General features: G+C 53.8%; 2 protein-coding genes across 8 annotated transcripts in view; one reads left to right on the top strand and one right to left on the bottom strand.

Moving 5' to 3' along the window:
- Insrr (insulin receptor related receptor) overlaps positions 1-5,076 on the bottom strand; it is a 17,649-nt gene extending 12,573 nt beyond the window's left edge. For 2 of the 5 annotated variants that reach the window (XM_013158948.3, XM_063250364.1), the window contains exons 1-2: positions 3,274-5,068; positions 1-552 (exon numbers count right to left, since the gene is read on the bottom strand). In XM_013158948.3, coding sequence (XP_013014402.1) covers positions 1-552; positions 3,274-3,358 — 637 coding nt within the window. In that variant the 5' untranslated portion in view covers positions 3,359-5,068. Of the gene's footprint in view, positions 553-3,273 lie in introns of all 5 variants that reach the window. The other 3 variants (XR_010048037.1, XM_063250365.1, XM_003475400.4) reach the window with 3 other exon arrangements.
- The window catches only part of Ntrk1 (neurotrophic receptor tyrosine kinase 1), a 26,121-nt gene extending 3,448 nt beyond the window's left edge, over positions 1-22,673 (top strand). Inside the window, exons 2-18 of one of the 3 annotated variants that reach the window (XM_063250367.1) lie at positions 900-1,064; positions 8,566-8,640; positions 8,917-8,988; positions 10,399-10,467; positions 11,176-11,327; positions 11,556-11,698; positions 13,869-14,001; positions 15,512-15,838; positions 16,211-16,228; positions 16,393-16,448; positions 16,648-16,750; positions 17,194-17,340; positions 17,711-17,850; positions 18,016-18,188; positions 20,631-20,871; positions 21,157-21,315; positions 22,329-22,673. In XM_063250367.1, coding sequence (XP_063106437.1) covers positions 1,039-1,064; positions 8,566-8,640; positions 8,917-8,988; positions 10,399-10,467; positions 11,176-11,327; positions 11,556-11,698; positions 13,869-14,001; positions 15,512-15,838; positions 16,211-16,228; positions 16,393-16,448; positions 16,648-16,750; positions 17,194-17,340; positions 17,711-17,850; positions 18,016-18,188; positions 20,631-20,871; positions 21,157-21,315; positions 22,329-22,514 — 2,220 coding nt within the window. In that variant the 5' untranslated portion in view covers positions 900-1,038 and the 3' untranslated portion in view covers positions 22,515-22,673. Of the gene's footprint in view, positions 1-899; positions 1,065-5,293; positions 5,549-8,565; positions 8,641-8,916; positions 8,989-10,398; positions 10,468-11,175; positions 11,328-11,555; positions 11,699-13,868; positions 14,002-15,511; positions 15,839-16,210; positions 16,229-16,392; positions 16,449-16,647; positions 16,751-17,193; positions 17,341-17,710; positions 17,851-18,015; positions 18,189-20,630; positions 20,872-21,156; positions 21,316-22,328 lie in introns of those variants that run through there. The other 2 variants (XM_003475641.4, XM_063250366.1) reach the window with 2 other exon arrangements.

Here is a 22,673-nt window from a genome sequence, read left to right as displayed (position 1 = left end):
CTCGCTGGCAGTGGCTGGAGGTCCAGCATCGGTAGTCGGTGTGCCCGTTGAAGGTGGTCCTGGCACAGGGCTCGCCAGCAGCGCCCAGTGTGCCAGGGCACACATCTGCGCACTCCTCACCCAGCTTGTTGCCCACAATGTAGTTGGTGCTGGGCGTGGGCTGCAGTAGGCCCCAGTCAATGGTGGAGAGGTGGCAGAGCTCCTGGTTCTTCTCCACACGCACAGACCCATGCAGTACAGCCCCGAGAGCAGGCAGCCCTACATCTCGCAGGTGTGGCATCTCAAAGATGACCAGCGCATAGCCCAGGAAGAGGTGAGCACCACGGATCACTGCTAAGTTGGGGAAGAGGTCACGCAGGCTCTCTAGGCCATAAACTCGGAAAAGCAGCAGGTAGTCAGTGACCTGGGTGAGGTGTGGGAAGCTGAGGCTGCGGAAGTCCTCCCCTGTGGCTGTGAACATGAGTAGGATCTGCAGGTGGCCCTCCACCACACTACAGTTCTCCAGCCGCCGCAGCTCTGCTACCTCGGAGCGGATGTCCAGGCTGGGGCACACTGTGGGTACATATGATGCAAGATGTGAGTACCCATCCCGCCCTGTCAGCACTAGGGAGAGAGCCACTCTGGCAGAGGATACTGGATGGGGAAACAGGCTTTGCTCTGGGTGAGGGATGGACTCCTCTTCTCTGTTCCCCAGAGGGTGCATCTGCACCTTGCAGGGCTGCTGCTAAGTATGTCACTGTGGGGAAAAGGGAGTCTCAGTCTGTTCTCTCAAGTCTGCTTCCCCTTCAAAGTGAACAGCAGCCTCATTCCCAAAGTCCTGCTCACCCCTGACTCCTGTTTCTCTCCAAGTCCTGTGTGCATGGAGCCCGACTGCTTGTCACCACCTTCTGTCTCCACAGGTCTTCCTCTGAGTCTATAGTACCGCTTCCCAATTGCCTCCCACTTCACCTTGTCTCTGTGGAGAGTTCCTCACTCTGAAACCACAGTGACCTTCTCAAAACACAGTTGGATCGTGCTGCTCCTCGGCTTGAACCCTCCATGGCTCCCATCTCACTCCAGATAAGGTAGTTTTACTTTTTTTTTTTTTTTTTTTTGTCTTTTTCCTTTTTATCAGTACCAGGGATCGAACTCACGACTGCCTGCTTGCAAGGCAGGTACTTATGCTGCTGAGCTAAATCCCCAGCCCCTAGGTAGTCTTACTTCTACCAGTGAGCTTTTCTCTCTCTTTTTTTGGTTGTTCTGACCTCTTTGTTGCCCTTCAGATAAGCCACCCAAATTCCTGCCTCAGTGTTTTTGTACTTCAGTTCCCTGTACAGAGAGTTTCTGATTCTGTGCACTTAGGCCACCTGTGCTAGCCACAAGCTTATCTGGGGCGCTGCCCCCTCACTGTTACCTACATCCCCATTACTGCTCTCCACCCCCGCCAAGGAGGGCAGGACCTACCTGACTGGGCTCTGTATCTGCCATGGTGCCCAGTCCAGGGTTAGAATCATGGGCACTCAGGGACTGTGGACCAAGGACATCTGGATCCCAAATCCACTTTTCCTTTGAGGGCCCATGTAGGCCTGGTTTCCTCAGACCCAGAGCCCCACCTGCTTTCCCTTTTGTTCTCCAAGACACTAAGGACTATCTTCTTTGGGGGCCTGGATGCCTGACTTCACTTGCTCCTAAGGGGGGCCTTGCACGGCCTCCCATTGCAGAAGCTGCAAACCTGAATTCTTTTTTTTTTTTTTTTTTTTGGTACTGGAGATCGAACTCATGACCTTGTGCTTGCCAGGCAGATGCTTGGGCCCCTGAGCTAAATCCCTAGCCAAACCTGAATTGTTTAGCCTGATGTTCAGGTCCAGCTTGCCTCTCCAGCCTCTGTGTACTCCCTTCCCACCTGGCACTCCAACAACATCACATACACCACATTATTCAGGCCCTTCCAGGTTGGGGCAGGGGCCAGGCACATCTCCCAGTTGTCACTGATGGTTCTGAGCTTTGCCTGGCAGCTTTGTGTGTGTGTGTGTGTGTGTGTGTGTGTGTGTGTGTGTGTGCGCGCGCGAGTGAGCATGCATGCATCTCAGTTCAGGCAGGTTCCCATGTACACAAGAGAGGGAGAGAATGAGAAAACATTTCCATCTCCTCCAGGAGAAAGCCAATCAGGCTTTGCAAGGTGGATGGGGGTTCTCTCAGGCGCCCACTTCCCATCAGGCCCTTGCCTCTCCAGGGCTCCCCTGATGGGAGTCATTTGGAAAAACAAATCTAAAACCTCTGCAAATTAACCCCTGCCTTCCCTCAGGGTCTATGCTCAGCTGCACTGGGAACAGGACAGCTGGGTCCCCTGAACACTGACCTCTTCCAGGGACATGCTTCTGTCTTGACAACTGTGTTCCTGGCTGGCATCTATTGTGCTTTGTGCTGGTACATTGTGGAGGGGCAAAGGCAGGGGCTCTATGTGAGGGGATAGGCTTTCCAGGCAAAGAATTTGAGACTATCACCCCTAACCCACCCCAGCTGCACCAACACCCTGCCTGTGTAGGAAGGAGAGACTGCCCCAAGAACAGAAGCTCCATTCTCAGACTGGTAGTGTTGGATTTCTGAGCACCCCCAGTCTGAAGTGATGGTGGAATTAGGGAAGGGGACACCACTCAATCTTTCCCTTTTTGAATGTCCCCCCTCTGCTTTTCTTTCCTTTGTCCACTAAGTCACTAGTATCTTTGGTCTACCAGGTCCCATGACGTTTCCAAACCCCACGCTTGGTGGAAGTGTCTATCTGGGCACTGAGGGAAGGTGGCACCCCACCAAATAAGCCCTCTCCCCCACAGAGAATGGCCCTGAAGGCAAAAGACATAGGACAGGAGTTTGGGGCTCATTCCAGGTTTATTGCTCATTTCTCTGAGCCTCCAATTCCTATCTTAACAGCGCTGTTTCTCAGCTACCTGCCCCAGACTTGTCTCTTCTCATTTGGTGGCCCTAAAAATGACCTCTAACATAGTCTCATCCTATTTCTAACCCAGGCTTTACTGGGATCATCATTTCACAAGGAGGAATGGAGTAGAGGGCATCTATTCATCCTCCTAAGTCCTTACCTCCTATAGGGCTGAGGGAAAAACTCCTTTATGTGGGCAACTAACTGTTTTGTCTGGTGGGAAGTCCTTTTGAGAGCTAACCTCATTCTGCATGTCATATCAAAAAGTAGACTGTCTGGAGGCTTAGCTTGTGGCCTCCCAGCTGTCTGGGAGGGAGAAGTGGTGGTGGGATGTCAGGGAGACAGGGCTGAGAACTCACCATTCATTGTATCCAGGTTAAATCCTGCAGAGAGGAGGCTCACAAGTAGTAATATTCCCCAGGGCCACAGCTTGGGCCTGGCCATGGCCCCGTCCTGGGCTGCGTCCAGTCCTGGCTGTCTTGTAGGTGCCTCTTAGGAGAAGGGTCTGAGAAATGGTAAGGGAGGCAGAGGCTCACACTCTGGAAAGGAGAGTGCAGCCAGGGACAGCAATTAGGAACACTGCGTGGCGGTGATGGGAGGAAACAAAAAAGAAAGGAAAATCACAGATACAAAGTCAGTGATAGGGCAGTTGGAGACTGAGACTTAATGTGGATCCAGAGCCGGAGAGACGGGGATAGAGTTGCGGACAGAGCAGTGAGGACTTCAGAGAGGCCTCCAGAGAAACAAAGTAGCACAGGGCTCAGAGCGAAGGCAGGCCGAGAGAAGGCCGCCAGCCCGAGGAGGAGGAGAGCCCCAGAAGCGCTGTAGGTGCCAGCGGGACAGAGGAGAGCCTCCCGCATGTCTCGGGCGCTCAGGCTGTGTCTCCCAGGCCGGTGGGCAGGCGGCCGGCTCCCCGCAGCGGCCGCGCCCAGCTTGCTCCTCCCCGCCCCCATTGGAGCGAATTAGTTTGTGGGACTTCCCAGTTCTCTCCGCCCCTCCCGCCAAGCCAAAATATTTAGCCTGACAACTGAAGGGGGACATGTCTGTTGGGGAAATAAGGGCAAATTCAGTGGGGAGGGTCGGCCAGGAGCTGCTTCTCCCACCCAGGTTCGCGGCCGGACCCTCTGCCGGCACCCTTGGCGGGCTTCTCCCAGGTGACAGCTGTCAGACTCGGGTCTCTTTCCTGGGAGTGGGCTCCAAATGCTGCCAACAGGTGCCTGGACGCCTGGGGGGCGGCATCTTCGACCTGGGTTCACGGAGCCCGCTGTGGAAACCAGGCGAGAACATAGATGCGCCTGTGTTTTCAAGCCCTTTGCCCCTTGGAGCCCCTCTCAGCTTCAGAAGGCCACCCTGTCCGTGGGCGATAAGCTCGAGGCCTTGTCTCCACCAAGTCCCTTGGTTTCTACCCACATCGCCGCAAGGGACTATCGTTGTGGCCCCAGCTCTCTCCTCTCTGCTCGTTTGGGCTGTCGGGGACTTGGAGACCCTCTGCGCTGAGGACTGTCACCCCTGGACCCCGGCCCACTTCGACCCTTCCCGAGAGTCCTACTCCAGGACCCCGCTGCTCCCTTTCCTCGATTCGAACCGATGGGCTCTTGCGGCCACGAGGCCCGTGGCTGGGAGAGCTGGGCCTGCCCTTCAGGGCTTTGGGTGCTGGGGAGGCCAGGCTCTCCGGGGGGCCGCCATCCCCGCTCCACTCGCGTCCGAAGAGCTAAGCGAAGATCTATTAATTTCCGCGCGCAGAGATCGATGCTCTTGTCAGGACGGCGATCGATGCCAGCCCTGCTCGGCTTGGTCCCTTTCGCCCCGGGCCCCGCAGGCTGCCTGGGGTCTGGCCCTGCGCCCCAGGCGCAGCGGCCGGGGTGTGGCCTGCGCCCTCCGCAGCCCCAAGGCTAGCACCACCTCTGGGCGGGTCTCGAGCGCCACCCAGTGGCCTTCTGCGCCAAGGGTCCCACTCCCGGGTCGACCTGCAGCTGTTGAGGGCACTCCTCTTTCTCCCTTCTGCGCTCAGTCCTCCTGGGTAGTCTCCTCATTTCACTAGGTCAGAATGCTTCACCTGATTGATTCCAAGAGACAGGCACACTCCTTCTGCAAGCGGGTCATCGGTGCAGGCCGCCTAGGATGACCTGAACTGGACTCTTTCCTGAGCTCCACTTCTTCCCTCCCGCAAAGTCTAAAACTGCAGCCGCTTCCCGCTGAGAGAAATAACACATCAACTGTCAAAGACTCCCCACTCCCCGAGGACACCCGCGGCACTCTGAGGAGAGGGGACATCCGGGGAGAAGCTGGCCAGGGCGGGGCGGGGCTGCAGGTGGCTCCGCCCCTCCGCCCTCGGGTCTTTAACACCGCCTGCGCACGTGTAGGGGAGCAGCGGCTGCTGCTGAGAGCGCGGAAGGCGCCGGCCGGGCAGGCGGACCGCGCGATGCTGCGAGGCAGACGTCGCGGGCAGGCCCGCTGGCACTGCCGAGCCACCGTGCTGGGCAACCTGCTGCCCTGGCTGATGCTAGCATCTGTGGGCGCCACGTCCTGCCCTGATGTCTGCTGCCCCTTCAGTCCCTCGGGGCTGCGTTGCACCAGGGCTTCGACACTAAATAGCCTCCGCCAACTGCCGGGCGCCGAGAACCTGACAGAGCTGTGAGTGTCCAAGGGGGCGAGGGAGCGCGGTGACAGGAGGGCACAGCCCTGCCCCCGAAGCCGCGGGCCGGCTGCTTGCTAGCTGGGTCAGGCGGTGCGCCCAAGGACAGTATCACGCAGCTAGTTTCTTTGGCTGTTGCTGCTGGTCCAGCGGACCCCCCCCCCCCCATCTGGATGTCACCTAAAGCAGGGGCAGCTGAGACACTGGTTCTGGGTAGAGTGAGGAGAGGATTTCTGTGGATCAGGTCTGAGGAGCCCAGAGGTACAGAGCCCCTTTCTGGAGCTCTCTGCCCTATGGAGGGGAGAGGTCAGCTGCGAAAACCCCCTCAATGCTGTACTCTTAGGTTTTTCCCTTTACCAGGAGGAAGCTAGCCCCCAGTTCCTTCCTTTTCATGGCTAAGCACCTCTAGTTTCCCCCCCTTGGCTGGGGAATTGAACTGGAATTGGTGAGGAGCCATCGCTAGGTGCTTGAGCTCTCTCCCATTTCCACCATCCCTTGGCCCCAGGGCCCCTTGACTTGGATGTGGAAATGGGACTCCCTTATGGTTTCTTTCCCTCCACTTTCATCTCCCTTTCCATCCTTGTTTTCCTTCTTGGATTAGGGAGTCAGAGCCATTGTTGAGAGAGTCTCCTCCCTTCCAGATCCAAAGCTGGGAGGCATCTCCAGCGTGCTGCAGTGCTCTGGCATTCTGCAATCATTGGTTAAAAAATACTCAAGTACTTTGTAGCAGCTGGTGAAACCTATGGGAGTGTGCTGTCATAATTGGCCTAGAGGTACTCAGGCGTCATGTAGAAGTGGCTGAAAGACTTGAGTATTCTGTGTGGCTGGTGGGGCCAGCAGGACTTCTAAAAGAAGGGAGGAATTGCTGAAAGATCTCCATTCTTTGATCTGGAGTTAGCGGGTGGGCAGTAACCTTGCTGGAAGGAATCCAAGGTGGGGGCTGTCACTGTCTGGAAGTTACTTGAGCAGCCTGCAATAATTGGCACTGAGTTACTCGGGCATCTTGTGGTAATTAACGGGAAGGTACTCAATATCTCTCTCTAATGGCCCCAGGGAGACCAGGAGGAGAGGAGACAGTCTTGTCTTGTTGGAGGCCTAGGTTTCTGCTTCAGGGAGACATGGGATCTGAGCTGTCACCCCGGGCCCTGTCCATTTATCATCCAGGGCCTTTAAGCTAGGGACCAGGCTCCTGACTGCTCTCCATCAGTATACTTTCCCAGTCCCTTTTCAAGCCTCAAGTATGTCCAGCCTGGTGAGAGGGGAGCTGACAAGCCAGGGTTGGGACTAGAGGGCCCAATGCCTGAAATGTCCTTGTAGGTGGGGCAACAGCCTGACCCCTCTCACCTCCTCCTGCACAGCCCCCTCTCTCCTCCCTCACCCGAGGGGCTAACAAGGAGATAATGGACTCGAATAGACAGATTGATTATGAATCCAAATGAATGAGGCAGTTTTGAGCACAGTGCCTGACAGCTGTACACATGCAGCTGGCCATCCAGTGTCGCCATCTCCTAGAGTCCTGAGAGCTTGAAACATTCCTGGTAGGGGCTGGGGAGTATCAGGTAGAACAAGGACCTGCCCTCCTCAGAGCCACACCTTAGGGGACTGAGACCTGACACCTGGCTGTTCTTTTGGGGCCACAGCTGGGGGAGGAAATGGGTGTTTTATGCTTCATTATTTAGTCCTTACTTAGGGGAAAATCCAAAGGTAGAGAGGGAGTTTTGAGAGCAGGCAGTGAGTCAGGGTGTGCATGTGTGTGTGTGTTACACACCAACGTGCCACTGCAGGACAACTGAGTTCTCAGGAACTCCCTGCATGCCAGATCCAGTGGCCAGGCAGGACCAGCCGACAGCACCCCCAGGCCTCCTTGCTTTTCTTTCTTGCCTCCCTGTATTCTCTGGCTGTCTTTGTGTTTCTCTCCTTATCTGTCTTTTTTCCTTGCCATCCTCTTTTTCTCTGCCAGTCTCTTCCTATTGGATTCTTTTTCTTTATGTCTTACTCTTTGGTTTTTTTTTTTTTTTTTTTTTTTTTTTGTCTCCTGCATTCATCCTTCCCATTTCATCCTGTGTAAGCCAGCCAGTCCTTGCCAATCCCTACCCCACCTCTTCTAGTGCCATCCTCTTAATCTCCCCTTCTAGCATCCCTCATGGGCAGGGAGAATCTGGGTTCTCTTTCTCTAGCTGGTAGCCTCTCGGCATTATGCCTGCTCTGTGAAAGCATGGTGTGTGTGAAGGTTGCTGCTTCGATGTGGGCAGGGGCCAGAGGTTTTGCAGTGGCAGAGTAGGTAGGGTGTGTGTATGCATGTGTGTGCACGCATGTGTATGTGTCCGTGTGAATGAGGCCTGAGAATGGCCCCTGAGCAGGCATTTTTGGGAGCACACATATTTGTAAGTACAAGGCTTCCTTTGTGCTGGGTGGGGCAGTGGCAGTGATAAGCCTGGGCTCTTTGTGGAAGCAGGTGTTTCAGCATGGATCCCAATGTGGAGCATGTGCGGGGAGGCCTGGGATAGAGCAGAGAATGAAACCTAGGAGAGATTGGTGTGTGGGTATGAATGTGTGTGCACATTTCCCACGCATGTGCATGTGTATGCCTGTGAGAGGTATATGTGAGCTTTGCCTATGTGTGTTCATATGTGAGGATATCAGCCTCCATCTGTGCACACATACTTATTCCTCCATGCATGTGTGCAAGCATGAATGTGCATGAGCAGTAGCATTTCTGGGCATCTGTTTTTTCCTCTTTGTGTGTATATGCATCTTGGGTGTGTATGGTACAGGAGGAATATATGTGTTCACATGCATGAAGTTGTGAGAATGCATGGATGCATGTGTGTACAATTTATGAGGTGTCTCTGTATATGCATGCACATCTGTATCTGTGCATGTATAAGTGTGCAAGTGGGTCTATGTATGCATGTGTGCATGCACACAGATGTGCATGTATTATTGTGAGGGAGTTGGGGACCTGGGAATTCAAGTGGGGGATGACCTCTTTGATAACTACCCCTTATCCCCACAGTTATGTGGAGAACCAGCATCATCTGCAGCATCTGGAGCTCCGTGACCTGCAGGGCCTGGGGGAACTAAGAAACCTGTGAGGAGCTAAGGGCTGTGTGGGGTGGGGCTGGGGCTTGGGCCCTAAGGCCCAAAAGGTCAGCCTGGAAGGACTTGAGAGGCTGAGCACCGAAGGGCTGGGGGTGGAGATCAGGAAGTTCAGGGGTCCAGAGGTTCAGATAGCCTTGGAAACTAAGAGGGCTGAGGAGAGGTGCAGAGCTCAGCCCTAGAATCCTAGGACCAGGATGGGCAGAGAGACCAGGGCTCAGGATACATAGCTGAGCACCCAGGGCTGATCCTCTACACTCCTCCCCAGCACCATCGTGAAGAGTGGTCTCCGTTTCGTGGCGCCAGAAGCCTTCCATTTCACTCCTCGGCTCAGTCGCCTGTGAGTGTGGGGCTGGGTAGTGGGCTGGGGGGACACCCAGACTTGCACTGCTAATGGGCCAGGCCCTCCCCAGGGAAGCATTCTGAGGAAGGCCCAGCTTGGTAGGGAAGCATCTCACCATTCCCCAGGGCTTCTCTTCACTGCTTCAGTGCTCCGGGCACTCGTGCCTGCTGCTTGAGATCCTTCTCTGTCTGGCTTCTACACTCATGCTGCAGTGACATGTCTCACAGGAGCCTGCCCAGCCTCTCTGAGGGTTCAGATATACACAAATCCAAAGGGAGTGAGGGCTGGGGATAGGACTGCTGAGCCAGCTTTGGGCTACCAGCCACTCATCTCTCTCCCTGGCTCTCGGAGTCACAGCTACTCCTCCTATAGTGGGCTGTGAGAGTCATGGAGTGGCCAGGTACCCTTGGCATGCCTGGAAGCCCCTCCCTGGGCTTCTAGGGGCAGGGCTAGTGGAGAGTGGGGAAGGGTGGCAGGGCTGCCACTCACAGTGCTGTGCTAGGTCCAATGATACAACAGTGATGCCGCATCACTCACTAGGTACTGGGGCTTCAGTAAAAAATATGTACTCAACAATGCTTCATAGTCTTATATGGGTAAATCTTTACAGTCAACCTGCTGATAGAGATAGTGCTGTCCCCATTGTGTAGATGAGGATTGTGAGAATCAGGAAGGTCAAGTTTCTGCCCTAAAGTCACACAGGCCAGAGGCAGGACAGAGCTCAATCCAGCTCTTTCTGTCTCCAAGATGGTGTTGCTATTTTTAGTTCTTGGGTGAGGGTGCTTCTCCATTTGGCCCTCATAAACCATAGGTTCATGGAGCAAGATAGGGGCAGGGCCTGTCCTCAGGGAAAGCGGGGTGCAGGAGCTACAGCTTGGTGTAGGCACAGATCACAGGGCTTCTGTGTGGCTGGCTACAAGCCCTATGCCGGGCTTCCTTTCTCCATCTCTTGACCCAGGGAGCTGCGGCCCAGGGGTCTTTTTCTGCTTCAAGTTCCTTAGTCCCTGAGGTCCCTTCTGAGGGACAAGTACTCTGAGGTCCTTGTCCTCCTCTGGCAGGGGGCAAAGGAGTGTGGGAGCCTTGGTTCTTCCCTTCTCCTCGGTGGGTGAGCACAGATGGAGCCCCGTTCCCCAGCTGTGGCCTCAGCACTTTGCCAGCTGGGGCCAAGGAGGTGTGGGGGAGGGGACCGGCTGTTCCCCCTCCCCTCCCTGGGGTCTAGGGAGGGGTTTAAGTGAGGATTAACCCTTGTTGTCCAAGGAGAGGAGTGGACTCTGGGAGACATACCTGCTGCCCCCAGGACCCACACATTTATGCCTCTCAGGGCTGTTTCCAGCATCCAGATGCCAGATGCCAGCTTCCTCCCTGGGTAAGGGTCAGAGGCTCACAAGATCTGTCTCTATCTCACAGGAACCTCTCCTTCAATGATCTGGAGTCTCTGTCCTGGAGAGCAGTGCAGGGCCTGTCCTTACAGGAGCTGTGAGTGCCGGGGGGGGGGGGGGAGTGACTTCCAGAAGTAGAAGCAGCCATGTGTGTGAAATGGGATCTCAAGTGCAGGTGTCTTGTGTGTCTCAAGTGCAGTGTCTCTGTGTGATGCATGTCACTGTGTTTGTGTAGAACTGGTGGGGCTGGCAGTGGGATCTCTTTGAGGGCAGTACATGTGTGAGCTGAGACTGGGGCCTGGGTCTGCCTGTGAACCGTGTCAGAGCAGAGGCTGTGGGACAACTGTTGGGGGGATGATGTGTTGGGGATGGAGCCTGTGTGCCCAGTGGGGGGCTGGTGTGACTGGGCTGCCATGCTGAGCAGGCCATAGGCCTGGGGCACGTGCATATGGGCACATCTGCCCACATTGCCTGAAGGTGTGCACAGGGGAGGGGTGGAGAGCAGTGGCCTGTGTGTACTTGTGGGCACTTGGGGTCTAGGGTCACTGCAGGAGGCGGTACCCTTCTCTCCTCCCTCCTGCAGAGCTCTTGCCTGGCTTATCACCTAGGAAGCCTTCATGGGGAACCATGTAACACTCAGCTGGCTATCTGCAACTTTCTGCATTTATTTCTTTTAGTAACTGAGTCTGAGACAGGAACCGGTCCCACCCCCACCCCCCTGCCCTAGACACTCCTCTTCGCCTCTACCTCCTGTGGTTTCTTAGACCATACAACTGCCCCTTTCCTCACTCTGCCCCTTCCGCAGGGTCCTGTCTGGGAATCCCCTGCGATGTTCCTGTGCCCTGCACTGGCTGCAGCGCTGGGAGGAGAAGGGGCTGGGCAGAGTGCACACACAGGGGCTACGCTGTCTGGGGCCTAGGAATGAGAGCTTGCCACTCAGCCACAACACCAGCTGCGGTAGGTGCTGGAGATGTTGTCAGGGGCTGAGAAAACAGAGCTGCTTGCCTGGAGAAGGGCCCCTGAGCAAGTACTAAAGGGGCCTGGGCCATGACTATGAGCAAGGATTGCAAAACAAAGGGGCATTGCATGGGCTGAGATCATTGAGGAGCGTGGGGAAGAGCACATGGGTTGGGGTTCTGAGGCCACACCCAATTCTGACACCCCTGGGGCAACCTGGGCGGCCAGGTGTGCCCACAGTGAAGGTCCAGATGTCCAGTGATTCTGTGGATGTGGGGGACAACGTGTTGCTACAGTGCCATGTGGAGGGGCAGGACCTGCAGCAGGCTGGCTGGATCCTCACAGAGCTGGAGGAGTCGGCCACAGTGACGGTGAGAAACCTCCAGCAGACCCTCTCCTCCTGCCCCAGAGGAGCTGTCTAGGGGCTCACACTGGGGAAAGCCCTGGGTACAACCAGAGCCTCAGGGAGGCATACACTGGATTCCCAAACTTAGGGTCCCTCTCTGGCACTAACAGTATTGGCTGACAGAGAAGGAGTCCAGCTCACATGCTGCAGCTGAGTGGGCCTTAACAGATTGTGCCTCATATATGCCCTTTTCGGGGAAGGAAATCAAGGCCAGGGAGAAGCACAATGTCTGTGGTCTTGCACCCACAGCTGGTTCTTGGGGCCCTTTGTGAGTCTTTTCCTGGAGCTTCTGAAAGCAGTGTTCACTTGAGTATGATGACCACATTAGTGAAGTAAGCACAGCTTGGACTTTAGCTCTCTCACTTGCTAGTTCTTAGAGTGATTTTAGAAAAAACTCTAAATCTGCCTGCACTTCGTTTTCTTATCTGCAAACTGAAGCCACAGCTTCTGGCTCCCTGGCTGACTTCAGGCATTCTCTGGCCTATGTTATCCAGACATGTCTCTGGATACCTACCTAGCCTTGCTCTCTAGCCTTGGCTGGCCACAGGCTGCTCAGACAGGCCATAGCTGGGGGCCTTGTTCATAAGGTGATCAGAGAGCTTGGTTTACAAGGTTACCAGGGTCTGAAAAAGGGCTGTGCCTACACAAAGCTGACCCCACCATCATGGCAGGAGCATCTGGCAAGCACTAGGAGTGTGGTGTTGAGCGTGGAAGGCCTTACTTTGGGAGGACAGTCACCCCCAGAGTCGCTGGATGCCCCTGGTCCTCTGAGCAGGGTCCAGATATAGCAGAGGAACCATTACCCTTCTACTCCAGAGTCAGTCAAGGCTGCAGATAGGAGTAATGGAAAGGCAGAGACAGGGTTTGGCCATGTCTGTGTATGCAGATGCCTTAAATCAGCTACCTGCTTTGGGAAATTCCAGTTTGTGATTTCTCCTTAGGAAATGTATTTGCTATCAGTTGTGTTTTCTAAAAAGTTCCTTTAGAAATGTCACACCATAACTGAGCTAAAGGGAGAAGAAAAAAGGTTTGTTCCCCTCAGGAGAGGAGTAAGGAATAGTAAAGCCATTCTAGCTGATGAGTAGTAAGTGGTACCCCAGACCCCAGGGTGACTGGAGGAGAGGAGATAGCCAAGGAGCACAGAGAGCCCATGAGGTGGTGAAACCCAGCTTTCACAAAGGTGAGAGTGCTCTTCTGGTATCTGTAAATGTACATATTCCAGCGGAAACCTAGAGAAACTATATGTCTTGTCACATTTGCTCAAGGAAATTTCCAGGTAGATAGTTAGGAGTGGTGGTGCATGCCTGTAATCCCAGCATCAGGAGGCTGAGGTGATAAGATCTCAAGTTTGAGTACAGCCTGAGCTACATATATTGAGTTCAAGGCCAATCCAAACTACATAGTAAGACCCTTTCTCAAAAAGCCAAAACCAAAGTAAAATAAACCAAAAATTCCAGATATATGATATCCATTCACCACCTGATTTAGTTTCATCATTTTGTGAAAGTAGCTTTCAAAATATCAAAAGATCCTTCTGTCTACCTCTTCAGCTTACAAAACACACAAAGAACTCTCCATGGTTCAGCAAGATTAGGGATTGTCTGAGAAAGAGACTCTAACCTAATTCAATCCTTTGATGATAATTCAGAATCAAGTCACGGTGTCTCACTGTCATCTGCCAGAGGAGGCGATGGCTCTGCCATTACTCCTAATTCTGCCTGTTATCAGCACTGGCTCTTGGTGTCTGAACTTCCCGGGGCTGAGACAGCCAGAACTGTACGTGAAACTTGACTGCCTTGTGGCCAGGTTCCTCTTGTTTTATAGTGAGTGGTGTGTGGATGTTGAATTTGGGGCTCATAACATTTAATGCTTACCTCTTAGATGGGTAGCTATAGTTTTGATCTCGGGTATCTTGTGCCCATTTTGAGCACATTAGATTTATCCAATCATGAGATATGTGATCTAGGAAACTGCAAACAAACTGTCTTCTCCCACCCTTCTCTCCTATTCCTTCCCCCCAGTCTTGGTATCCTTTTCCTCTGGAGCTAAAGGAAAAAGGCATCAGCCCCAGTCCTTTGCCTCTAGTCCCAAGCCTGCTGAAACCCTTTCTGATTTTCGTCTTTTCCCTGATACAGAAATCGGGGGATTTGCCGTCCTTGGAGCTGACCTTAGCCAATGTCACCAGGAGCCTCAACAGGAAGAACGTGACATGCTGGGCAGAGAATGATGTGGGCCGGGCTGAGAACTCTGTCCAGGTCAATGTCTCCTGTGAGTTCCTGGGACCTGCCCTATACCCACCCCCACTCATCTTTTCTTCCCCCAAAAGAGGATTGGGGCGGGGGACTAGAGGGAAGGGTGGGATGTATGTCTCCACAGCTGCTCCCTCCCAGCTGTTCCCAGATTCCCATGAAAACATGATCCTTCAGGGGAAGTCCTGGGGGCTCATCAAGGCCAGAGGGATGGAGCTAGATTTCTTTCTGGCCCCTGCCCAAGGCTTGCTACCTGAAGCCCTCTGCACCAGCTGCCTGGTTGTCTGCAAGCTCCAGAGCACTTCTGTGTGCTTGACCCTCCTTAAGGCCTTTGTCCCACATGCTAATTTAGTTTAGTTGTTTAGTTTACTCTGTCATTTAGAACTTCATTCCAGGCTTACAAATGGCTACATTAAAACTGGTATAAAAGGGGCCAGAGATATAGCACAGTGGCACAGAGCCTGCATGGCAAGTGCGAGGTTGTGAGTTCAATTCCCAGTAAAAAACCAACAAACTGGTATCATGTCTCTACTAGGAATTTCTAACAAGCTTTGGCACTGCAGAAAATTGAACTTTATGGGGTAGAATGAATTAGGGATTGGACTTTTTGTGAAAGGGACCAAAATCCAAGAACTGCATCTTCCTTTTTTATTTTTTTGCTCTGAGGATTGAACCCAGGGCCTCAGTGTGCACTGTATAAATGTTAGCCAGAATTCCAGTATAAATTTATTTATACACACATAAAGGTTTTTCCCTTGGCATTGAGGTTTAAATCCAGGGATTTTGCACTGAGCTATATTCTCAACTCTTTTATTTTTGACACATGGTCATGCTAGGTCACCAAGCTGTCTAGGCTGGGCTGGGGCTTGTGATTCTTTTGCCTCAGCCTCCCAGAGTGAGGGAATTATAGGTGTGCACCACCACATCTAGCTATCCTTTTTTTCTTAATTTTTGGAGGTTTTCACTTTTTCAGAGTTGAATCTATTTCTAAACCATACCCCATATTACTTTTCAAAAAATTTTAAAAGTGGCAGGCGTAGTGACAACATGCTATAAAGCCAGCATTCTGGGAGACTGAGGCAGGAGGGTTGAAAGTTTGAGCCTTATCTTGCCAGACTGAGACTCTGCCTCAAAGTACCCAAACCAACCAACCAAACAAACAAACACAAAAACGAAAATAAAAATAGGGCTAGGGATGTAGTTCAGTACAAAGGTTCAGAGTTCAATCCTTAATACTGAAAAAAAAAAAAAAAAGATTTTACGTTCCCTTGTCCATTTTAAGCTTGATTACACTTTACCTTTTCTAGGTCCCATATCCAAAGGCTCCTTCCGTATTTCATTGCTGGCACTCCACTTCTGTAGGCCTGATGCTTCAGTTCTTTAAGCCTTGAATATTGTACACCTGCTGCCAGATTTTTTAAGATTTAGTGTCAACTTCTTTCCAAAACCTGCTCCCCATACATTTCTTAGGGCCTTGACCCGCCCTCCATCCCCACCCCCACCCTACCCTGTCTGCCTCCTGCCTGCAGTTGCGGCCAGCGTACACCTGGAGGACGCTGTGGAGCAGCACCACTGGTGCATTCCCTTTACCGTGGATGGCCAGCCGGCACCCTCCCTGCGCTGGCTCTTCAACGGCTCCGTGCTCAACGAGACTGGCTTCATCTTCACCCAGTTCCTGGAGTCAGCACCCAACGAGACGGCGCGCCATGGCTGCCTGCGCCTCAACCAGCCCACACACGTCAACAACGGCATCTACACGCTGCTGGCTGACAACCCATTGGGCCAGGCTAATGCCTCCATCTCAGTAGCCTTTATGGACAACCCCTTCCAGTTCAACCCTGAGGACCCCATCCCCGGTGCGGGCGGGAGCCCTCAGCCCTGTCCCACCCCTGCGTGCTGGGGTAGAGAGCTGGGGAGGGGCCTGGCACTTTTCTCCTAGGGCTCTGAAGTTGGGGTGCTCAGTCCTGACAGAAAGGAACTTGTGTCCATCTTCTCTGGTTCCTTGCCCTCTACCCTAAGCTTCTCCATCTTTTGGATTGGCTGAAGAGAGAGTCGTGTGCCAGGGCATCCAGAGCCCAGCTGGAAAAGAGCCAGGACCCTCTTCTCCCTTGAGGCCCCACAGCCCCACCCTCCCACCCCCAAGGAGGTGAAGCGATGAGTCCCAGCGATGCTGGGGACTGGCATTCTCCTCTCTCTGACTGACTGTGTCTCTCTTCCTCTTGCTGCAGTCTCATTCTCACCTGTGGGTGAGTAGCCCGGATTGCAGGGAGGGTTGTGTCTGGTCACTGGAGCTGAGGCAGGGGCAGAGAGGGCACCAATCTGACTTCTGCTAGCCAGGTTGGGCGGGGGTGGGACCTTCAGGTGTCACACAGGTACCAAAGGTCCACACCTCTTGCCCTTGTCCCTACAGACACTAACAGCACATCTGGACACCCAGTGGAGAAGAAGGATGAAACGCCTTTTGGGGTGAGTGTGGGATGTGACATCTTGGATAGGGCTTTGATGGAGAGGGTGAAGAGGATGGTGAGGATCTGTATGTCATTTCTGGGTGGAGCAGGGAAGTCAAGCGGGGCACAGGAGACAAGCTGAGGCCCTTTGCTAGGGGAAAAATGGTTTGCTAGGAGGAGCATTAAGGTGCAGGGAATCCTCTCCTTTGGATCCCCAGGTCTCCGTGGCTGTGGGCTTGGCTGTCTTTGCCTGCCTCTTCCTTTCCGCCGTGCTCCTCGTGCTCAACAAATGTGGACAGAGAAACAAGTTTGGGATCAACCGTGAGTGCAGGAGTGGAAGGCTGTCAGTCCCACTGGCTCTGTTTCCCACTGGCTCTTCCTGACCATGTCTTTGCATGGGGCCATGGAATTTTAGGGTGTGATTGGGTTTGGGGCACAGATGAGGAACTGGTATGGGCTCGTGAATGAGTGCATCTCAGGCTTGGTGCAGGGTAGGTTCAGAGGTAGCAGCTGCTAATTGGTGCTGGATTGTAGTCAAACACTAAGTGGGTCTAGAAAGTCTGGGCTGGGGGGGGCAGTTCTTTGGTGCCCATGAGGCAAGGGATTGGACAGGAGCCAGATAGAGAGAGGCCCTGCTGCAGCCCCTTCTCTGTTTGCTTCGTGGTGTAGAAGGGGGTGGACTGGCATTCTTCAAGCAAGCATCAGCAGGACTGAGGTAGGTATCTGGGTTGTGGTCCCTTCATGTGGCTGTGTCTCCACCTCAGGCCCTGCTGTGCTGGCTCCAGAGGATGGGCTGGCCATGTCTCTGCATTTCATGACATTGGGTGGCAGCTCTCTTTCGCCTGCTGAGGGCAAAGGTTCTGGACTGCAAGGCCATATCATCGAGAACCCACAGTACTTCAGTGATGCCTGTGAGAGGCTGTGCCATGGCGAGGGCAAGGGCAAGTGTACATGTATGGGTGTGTGTGTGTGTGTGTGTGTGTGTGTATGTGCATGCACGCGTAGAGCTTGTGCCTGCCCCAGGTCTGACCAGTCCCTCCCTCCCTTCCTCCCTCCCTCCTACTTGACCCAATACTTACATCAGTGACAACATACCTTTCTGAGGCTGAGATCAGCCTGGCTCCTGGCCATGCCCAGAGCCACAGCCCCAGCTCCATGTCCTGTTGGGGCAGATACTGCCCACACCGTGACATGGGTCTTGTGCAGCACCCAGACTTGCTAGACAGTCTTGCCCTTCCCAATTACCATCTGCCCAAGATGGACCTCCCCTGATCCTGCAAGCCCCCCTAGGTGTCCATCACATCAAGCGCCGGGACATTGTGCTCAAGTGGGAGCTGGGAGAGGGCGCCTTTGGAAAGGTCTTCCTTGCTGAGTGTCACAACCTGCTTCCTGACCAGGATAAGATGCTGGTGGCTGTTAAGGTAAGACTTTTGTCTGGATCTCATCTCTCAGTGCACTGCCACATCAGGACGTGGTGCTCTGGCTGGGGGTGGGCTGCCTGAGTCCAGCATGATTGAAATGGGATGGGGCTGGCTTGAATGTAGGAAGTAAGGACCCCTGTGTCCTATCCTCATCTCTGTCTCCAGGCTTTGAAGGAAGTGTCAGAGAGTGCTCGGCAAGACTTCCAGCGGGAGGCAGAGCTACTTACCATGCTGCAGCACCAGCATATTGTGCGCTTCTTTGGGGTCTGCACAGAGGGCCGCCCACTGCTGATGATCTTTGAGTACATGCGGCATGGGGACCTCAATCGCTTCCTCCGGTACAAGCACCCAGCCCTGGGTGCATTGGTCCCTGCCACGGCTCTGAGTCATGATATTCCTTTCCTACAAGCCTAGCCCTGCTTGTCTATGAACTGAGGGGGAACCCTAAAAAGGATCAGTACCAATGGTGGCACATGTCCTTACTCCTAGCATTCTAGAAGCTTAGGCAGGAGAATTACCAAGAGTTTCAGGCTGGCTTGGGCTACATAGTGAATTCAAGACCAGCCTGGACTACACAGGGAGATCTGCTGAAAAAACACCAAAAGAAAACCAAGGAGAAGGAAAGATCAGGAAGGTGCAGTGGCTGGTCCTATAGCCCTGGTAAGGTGATAGAGGAGGCAGGTACATGAATATGAGAACATTCTGTGCCAGAGACAAAGTACCATAGTCAGGAGGATGCCCTAGGAGATGCTGAGCTAATGCTTCAGAATGAGTGGGCTTTGCAAGGGTGTGCATATCTGTATGTGGCATGAAGTCAGGTCTGGAGCGAGTGCTAGGGACAGGACTTCAATAACAAGTTGATCAGGCACTTACTGACTCCATGCACTGTTGGGGCTTTAAAGCTCACCTTTACTATGGTTCTGTGTGCTCACAGATATGCATCTTGAACAACTGTAAAAATACATTTTTTTCTGTGTCCAAGCATATATGGCAGTTTATACTTAAAAAAAAAGGTTACATGGAATTCATTTCTTTGCCTTTGGACAGAAAAACTCTAGTTTACTTATTTGTGCTGATAATTTTAATCACTTCATAAAATGTTCCTATGTGCAGATGAAGCTTAGGGAGGAGTGTAACTGGCCAGGGGCACACAAGTAGTGAATGGTCTGAGACCCAGGCAGAGGCCCTGCTTTCTGCCCTGGATGTGAGGGTCGTGGGCTCTCTTGCTGAGTCCTGGTCCGTAAAGTCATCCCCTTGATAATGGGCTGGGTTAATCAGGTCAGGGACTGGGCTGGGCTCGACATTCACAGAGCCCTCTTTACAGTGTAGCTTTCCTCTTTGACTTCACTTTCCCTATCTGGCCTTGGTTGTGCAGCTGACAGAGGTGAGCTGGTCCCCAGAGATCCCCTACATAGGTCATTCATGTAGTCACCAATCTGTGGAACTGAGCTAGGAGAGATGCAGAGTTGGAGTCAGCATTCCTGGTGAGCGGGGTGGGACCAGGGGCTAGGAGTCAGGGAGGAGAGGCCAGGCCAGCCCAGAGGGTGAACAGGCCAGGGGACTGGGGTGGAGGAGTCAGAGTCTTGTGGTCAGGGAAGAGCCCCTCTCCTTACCCTGCAGATGTGGTCCCAGCTCAGGGCTGGCCTGGGGATGTGGCCAGGGAGATGCTATCAAGGGGTTGAGAGAGGAGCTCCTCCCAAGAGCTGGAAGGAGCAGTAGGGGAGTCAGGGAATTGTGACTGCCCTAGGGGAGTCTGGAAGATGTCCCTCCAAGAGGCACTGCCTAGTTCTCTTGCTTCTGGGCCTTTGCACTTCAGGTGCCCTGTGCTGGCTCACTGGGCATCTGTCCTAGCCACTCACCTGCCACTGCCTTGGCCTTCAACAGCTTCCTTGTTTTTCTTCTTTCTTCTTCCTCAGTTTAAATGTCCTTCCTTTAGGAAGCTTTCCCCGGCTTCTTACATTCCCACCACTAGTGGTCATCACACCTGATGACCCATACTGCACTTTGGTGATCTGTGTATCTGCATCACAGTCTCTACTGCCCCTCCACGCTTGGAGATGTTTAACAAATACCTAGAATGAATCAATGGGAAGAAAGTTGGCCCATAGGAAAGGACATCATTGTCAAAGCAAGCAAAGGTTCAGTAGGGACACTAGCTGGACCCAGGCCTGAAATACCAGCACTGAAGGAGACTGAAGCAGGAGGGTGGGCAACTTGGTAACTTAGTGAGACTCTAAATAAATGAATAAATAGGTAGGGATTGTAGCTCCATGCCAAAGCACTGGATTCAGTCTCCTTGCCAGGGAGGATGACTTGGATTGGGAGCTGTGGGACAAGGAAAAGGGCAGTTTGATCCTGAAGACAAAGATGAGAAGGGCAGGAAATCAGGGAGGACACAGGCACGGAATGGGGGGTTACCCCTTTCAATTAGGTGAGAAGAGGCTTAGGGGAAAGAATCTGAGCTGGGCTTGGCTTGGCAAGGTACCCAGGGCAAGAGAGGCAGGGGCGGTGGGCAGCCGGATGCTGGTATGGAGTTCAGGGTTGCCTGAGAGGACACATGGGTATAGCAGGGTGAGCTGTCTAGTGGAAGCTGGGTTTTACACACCCGTTTACACCCTGCTCCTCTGCCCCTCCAGACAGCTGCCTTCTGTTCTTGCCTTCATCCGTGTTTGCTCCCCAGTCCCCGTAGTCCTCATCACCCAGCTCTGGGAGATCCTCTTCCTCAGGCTCCTGGGGGTGCTGTCCTCTCAGCTCAGCCTGTCTTGCTGTCACTTCTGCAGGTCCCACGGGCCTGATGCCAAGCTGCTGGCTGGCGGGGAGGATGTGGCTCCGGGTCCTCTGGGCCTTGGGCAGCTGCTGGCTGTGGCTAGCCAGGTGGCAGCAGGCATGGTTTACCTGGCCAGCCTTCACTTTGTGCACCGTGACCTGGCCACCCGCAACTGTCTGGTGGGCCAGGGTCTGGTGGTCAAGATCGGGGATTTCGGCATGAGCAGGGACATCTACAGCACCGACTACTACCGCGTAAGGGTCCCTCGTGCCTAGCCCCTCACCAGCACCCAAACTGTAACCTGAGTCTGCAAACACTCCACCCTGGATGGCTACACCTGTCTTCCTTGGACCGTGACAGGGTGGGGGCGGAGTGGAGGTGGTGGGTGGGTGTCTGAGCCTCTGGCTTTTCATCCATTCATATCTTCCTCCTCCGCCCCTGTTGGAGGAAGATCCCTATCCTTTACTGCTGTGTTTCCCTCGGGCTGGGACCTGAGAGCTGCATCTCTCTGTGTTTAATACGGGGTTCCCTGCCGGCAGGTGGGGGGCCGCACCATGCTGCCCATCCGCTGGATGCCCCCTGAGAGCATTCTCTACCGAAAGTTCACTGCGGAGAGCGATGTGTGGAGCTTCGGTGTGGTGCTGTGGGAGATCTTCACCTACGGCCAGCAGCCCTGGTACCAGCTCTCCAACGCCGAGGTCAGCGTGGGTCCTTTCCTGGGTCACTGTTCCTGTCCTCTCCTGAATCCTTCCTCTGTGTACCCTCCCTAGTCCAGACCCACTTGGCTCCTGGGGACCTCAAAGCACTTGGGAACAGAGCCCAGACCCCCAACCCTGGCTACATTTTACAGACTTAGTCGCCTTTATGAAGGTGGAAGGGAGAGGCATAGAGCAGAGGGCCTGGCACTGAAGCAGGAAGGCCAGGGGTCAGACTCTCAGAAGGACAGTCAGCTTCCCTCCCTTGTCCTCCCGCTGGCCACACCAGAGCAGGCCCCAGGTGTTCTGTCTCCCAGGGCAGCTCCCCCACCCCCTCTCTGGCTGCATTTCTCCTCCTAATGCAGTCTGCTCCCGGGAGGCTGGTGGGGTAGGGAGAGGGTTATAGATTTTAATTTTCTCAAGCACTGAGAGAAGGAATGGAATTAGTGCTGCCCATAACCCAAGTCCGCTAGTGGGGAGGGGAGAAAGGGGAAGAGGCTCCAAGTCCTTCCTTTCTGCCACCATCCACTCTGGATCCCTTAGTGGATCTGGTAGTCGAACCTGGAGTCTCACTGTGATCTTATTTGCTGCAGTCTTTTCAGAGGAGCTAAGTCCCTGCACAGTGATATCCGCAGCGGGAGAAAGAAGGGAAGGCTGCCTCCTGCCTTTTTAAGTGCAATTTTTCTGGTTGTTTCGTTTTGTTTTGTTGCTCAGTTTTTTGTTCAGTTTTGCTCTTGGCCTTCCACAGCTGGGAGGCAGAGGACCTTTCCCTTTCCCATTTCAGCCCCAACATTAAGCTGATGGCACTTAGCAAATATCTTGGTCCTTTCCCTTCTTCACCCACCTGGCAAGTCTTCCATTGGTCTGGAATCCTCAGAGTCCAACTGTAACCATTCCCACTTTTCAGTGTCAGGGCAGGAAAAAATGCTGGGGTTCACTGTATATCCAATTGGATCACCAGCAGCCTTTTTCTCCTGTCCACCAACTGTGCCCTCTTCTGTCTCTCGTGGTCCCAGGCAATCGAGTGCATCACACAGGGCCGTGAACTGGAGCGGCCCCGTGCCTGCCCTCCAGAGGTCTACGCTATTATGCGGGGCTGCTGGCAGCGGGAGCCCCAACAACGCCACAGCATCAAGGATGTGCACGCCCGTCTGCAAGTGCTGGCCCAGGCGCCTCCTGTCTATCTGGACGTGCTAGGCTAGGGGCTCGCCTGGGGCTGCCCTCAGCCACCCCGGGGTGATTGCAGAGCATCTAACTCACCCTCAGCATGCGGGAGGGGACAGGTGGGCTGGGAAGAGAGGATGTCCTGCTTCTCCAGGCAAAGTCCCATCACAGCAATTATATTTATTATCTCTCGGCTA

Source organism: Cavia porcellus, unplaced genomic scaffold, assembly GCF_034190915.1.
Source record: "Cavia porcellus strain 051 isolate PalLab524CR breed Dunkin Hartley unplaced genomic scaffold, mCavPor4.1 scaffold_6, whole genome shotgun sequence".
In the NCBI taxonomy this organism is placed as follows: domain Eukaryota; kingdom Metazoa; phylum Chordata; class Mammalia; order Rodentia; family Caviidae; genus Cavia; species Cavia porcellus.
Note: the sequence above shows the minus strand (reverse complement) of the source record. Positions and strands in the feature narration are given on the sequence as shown.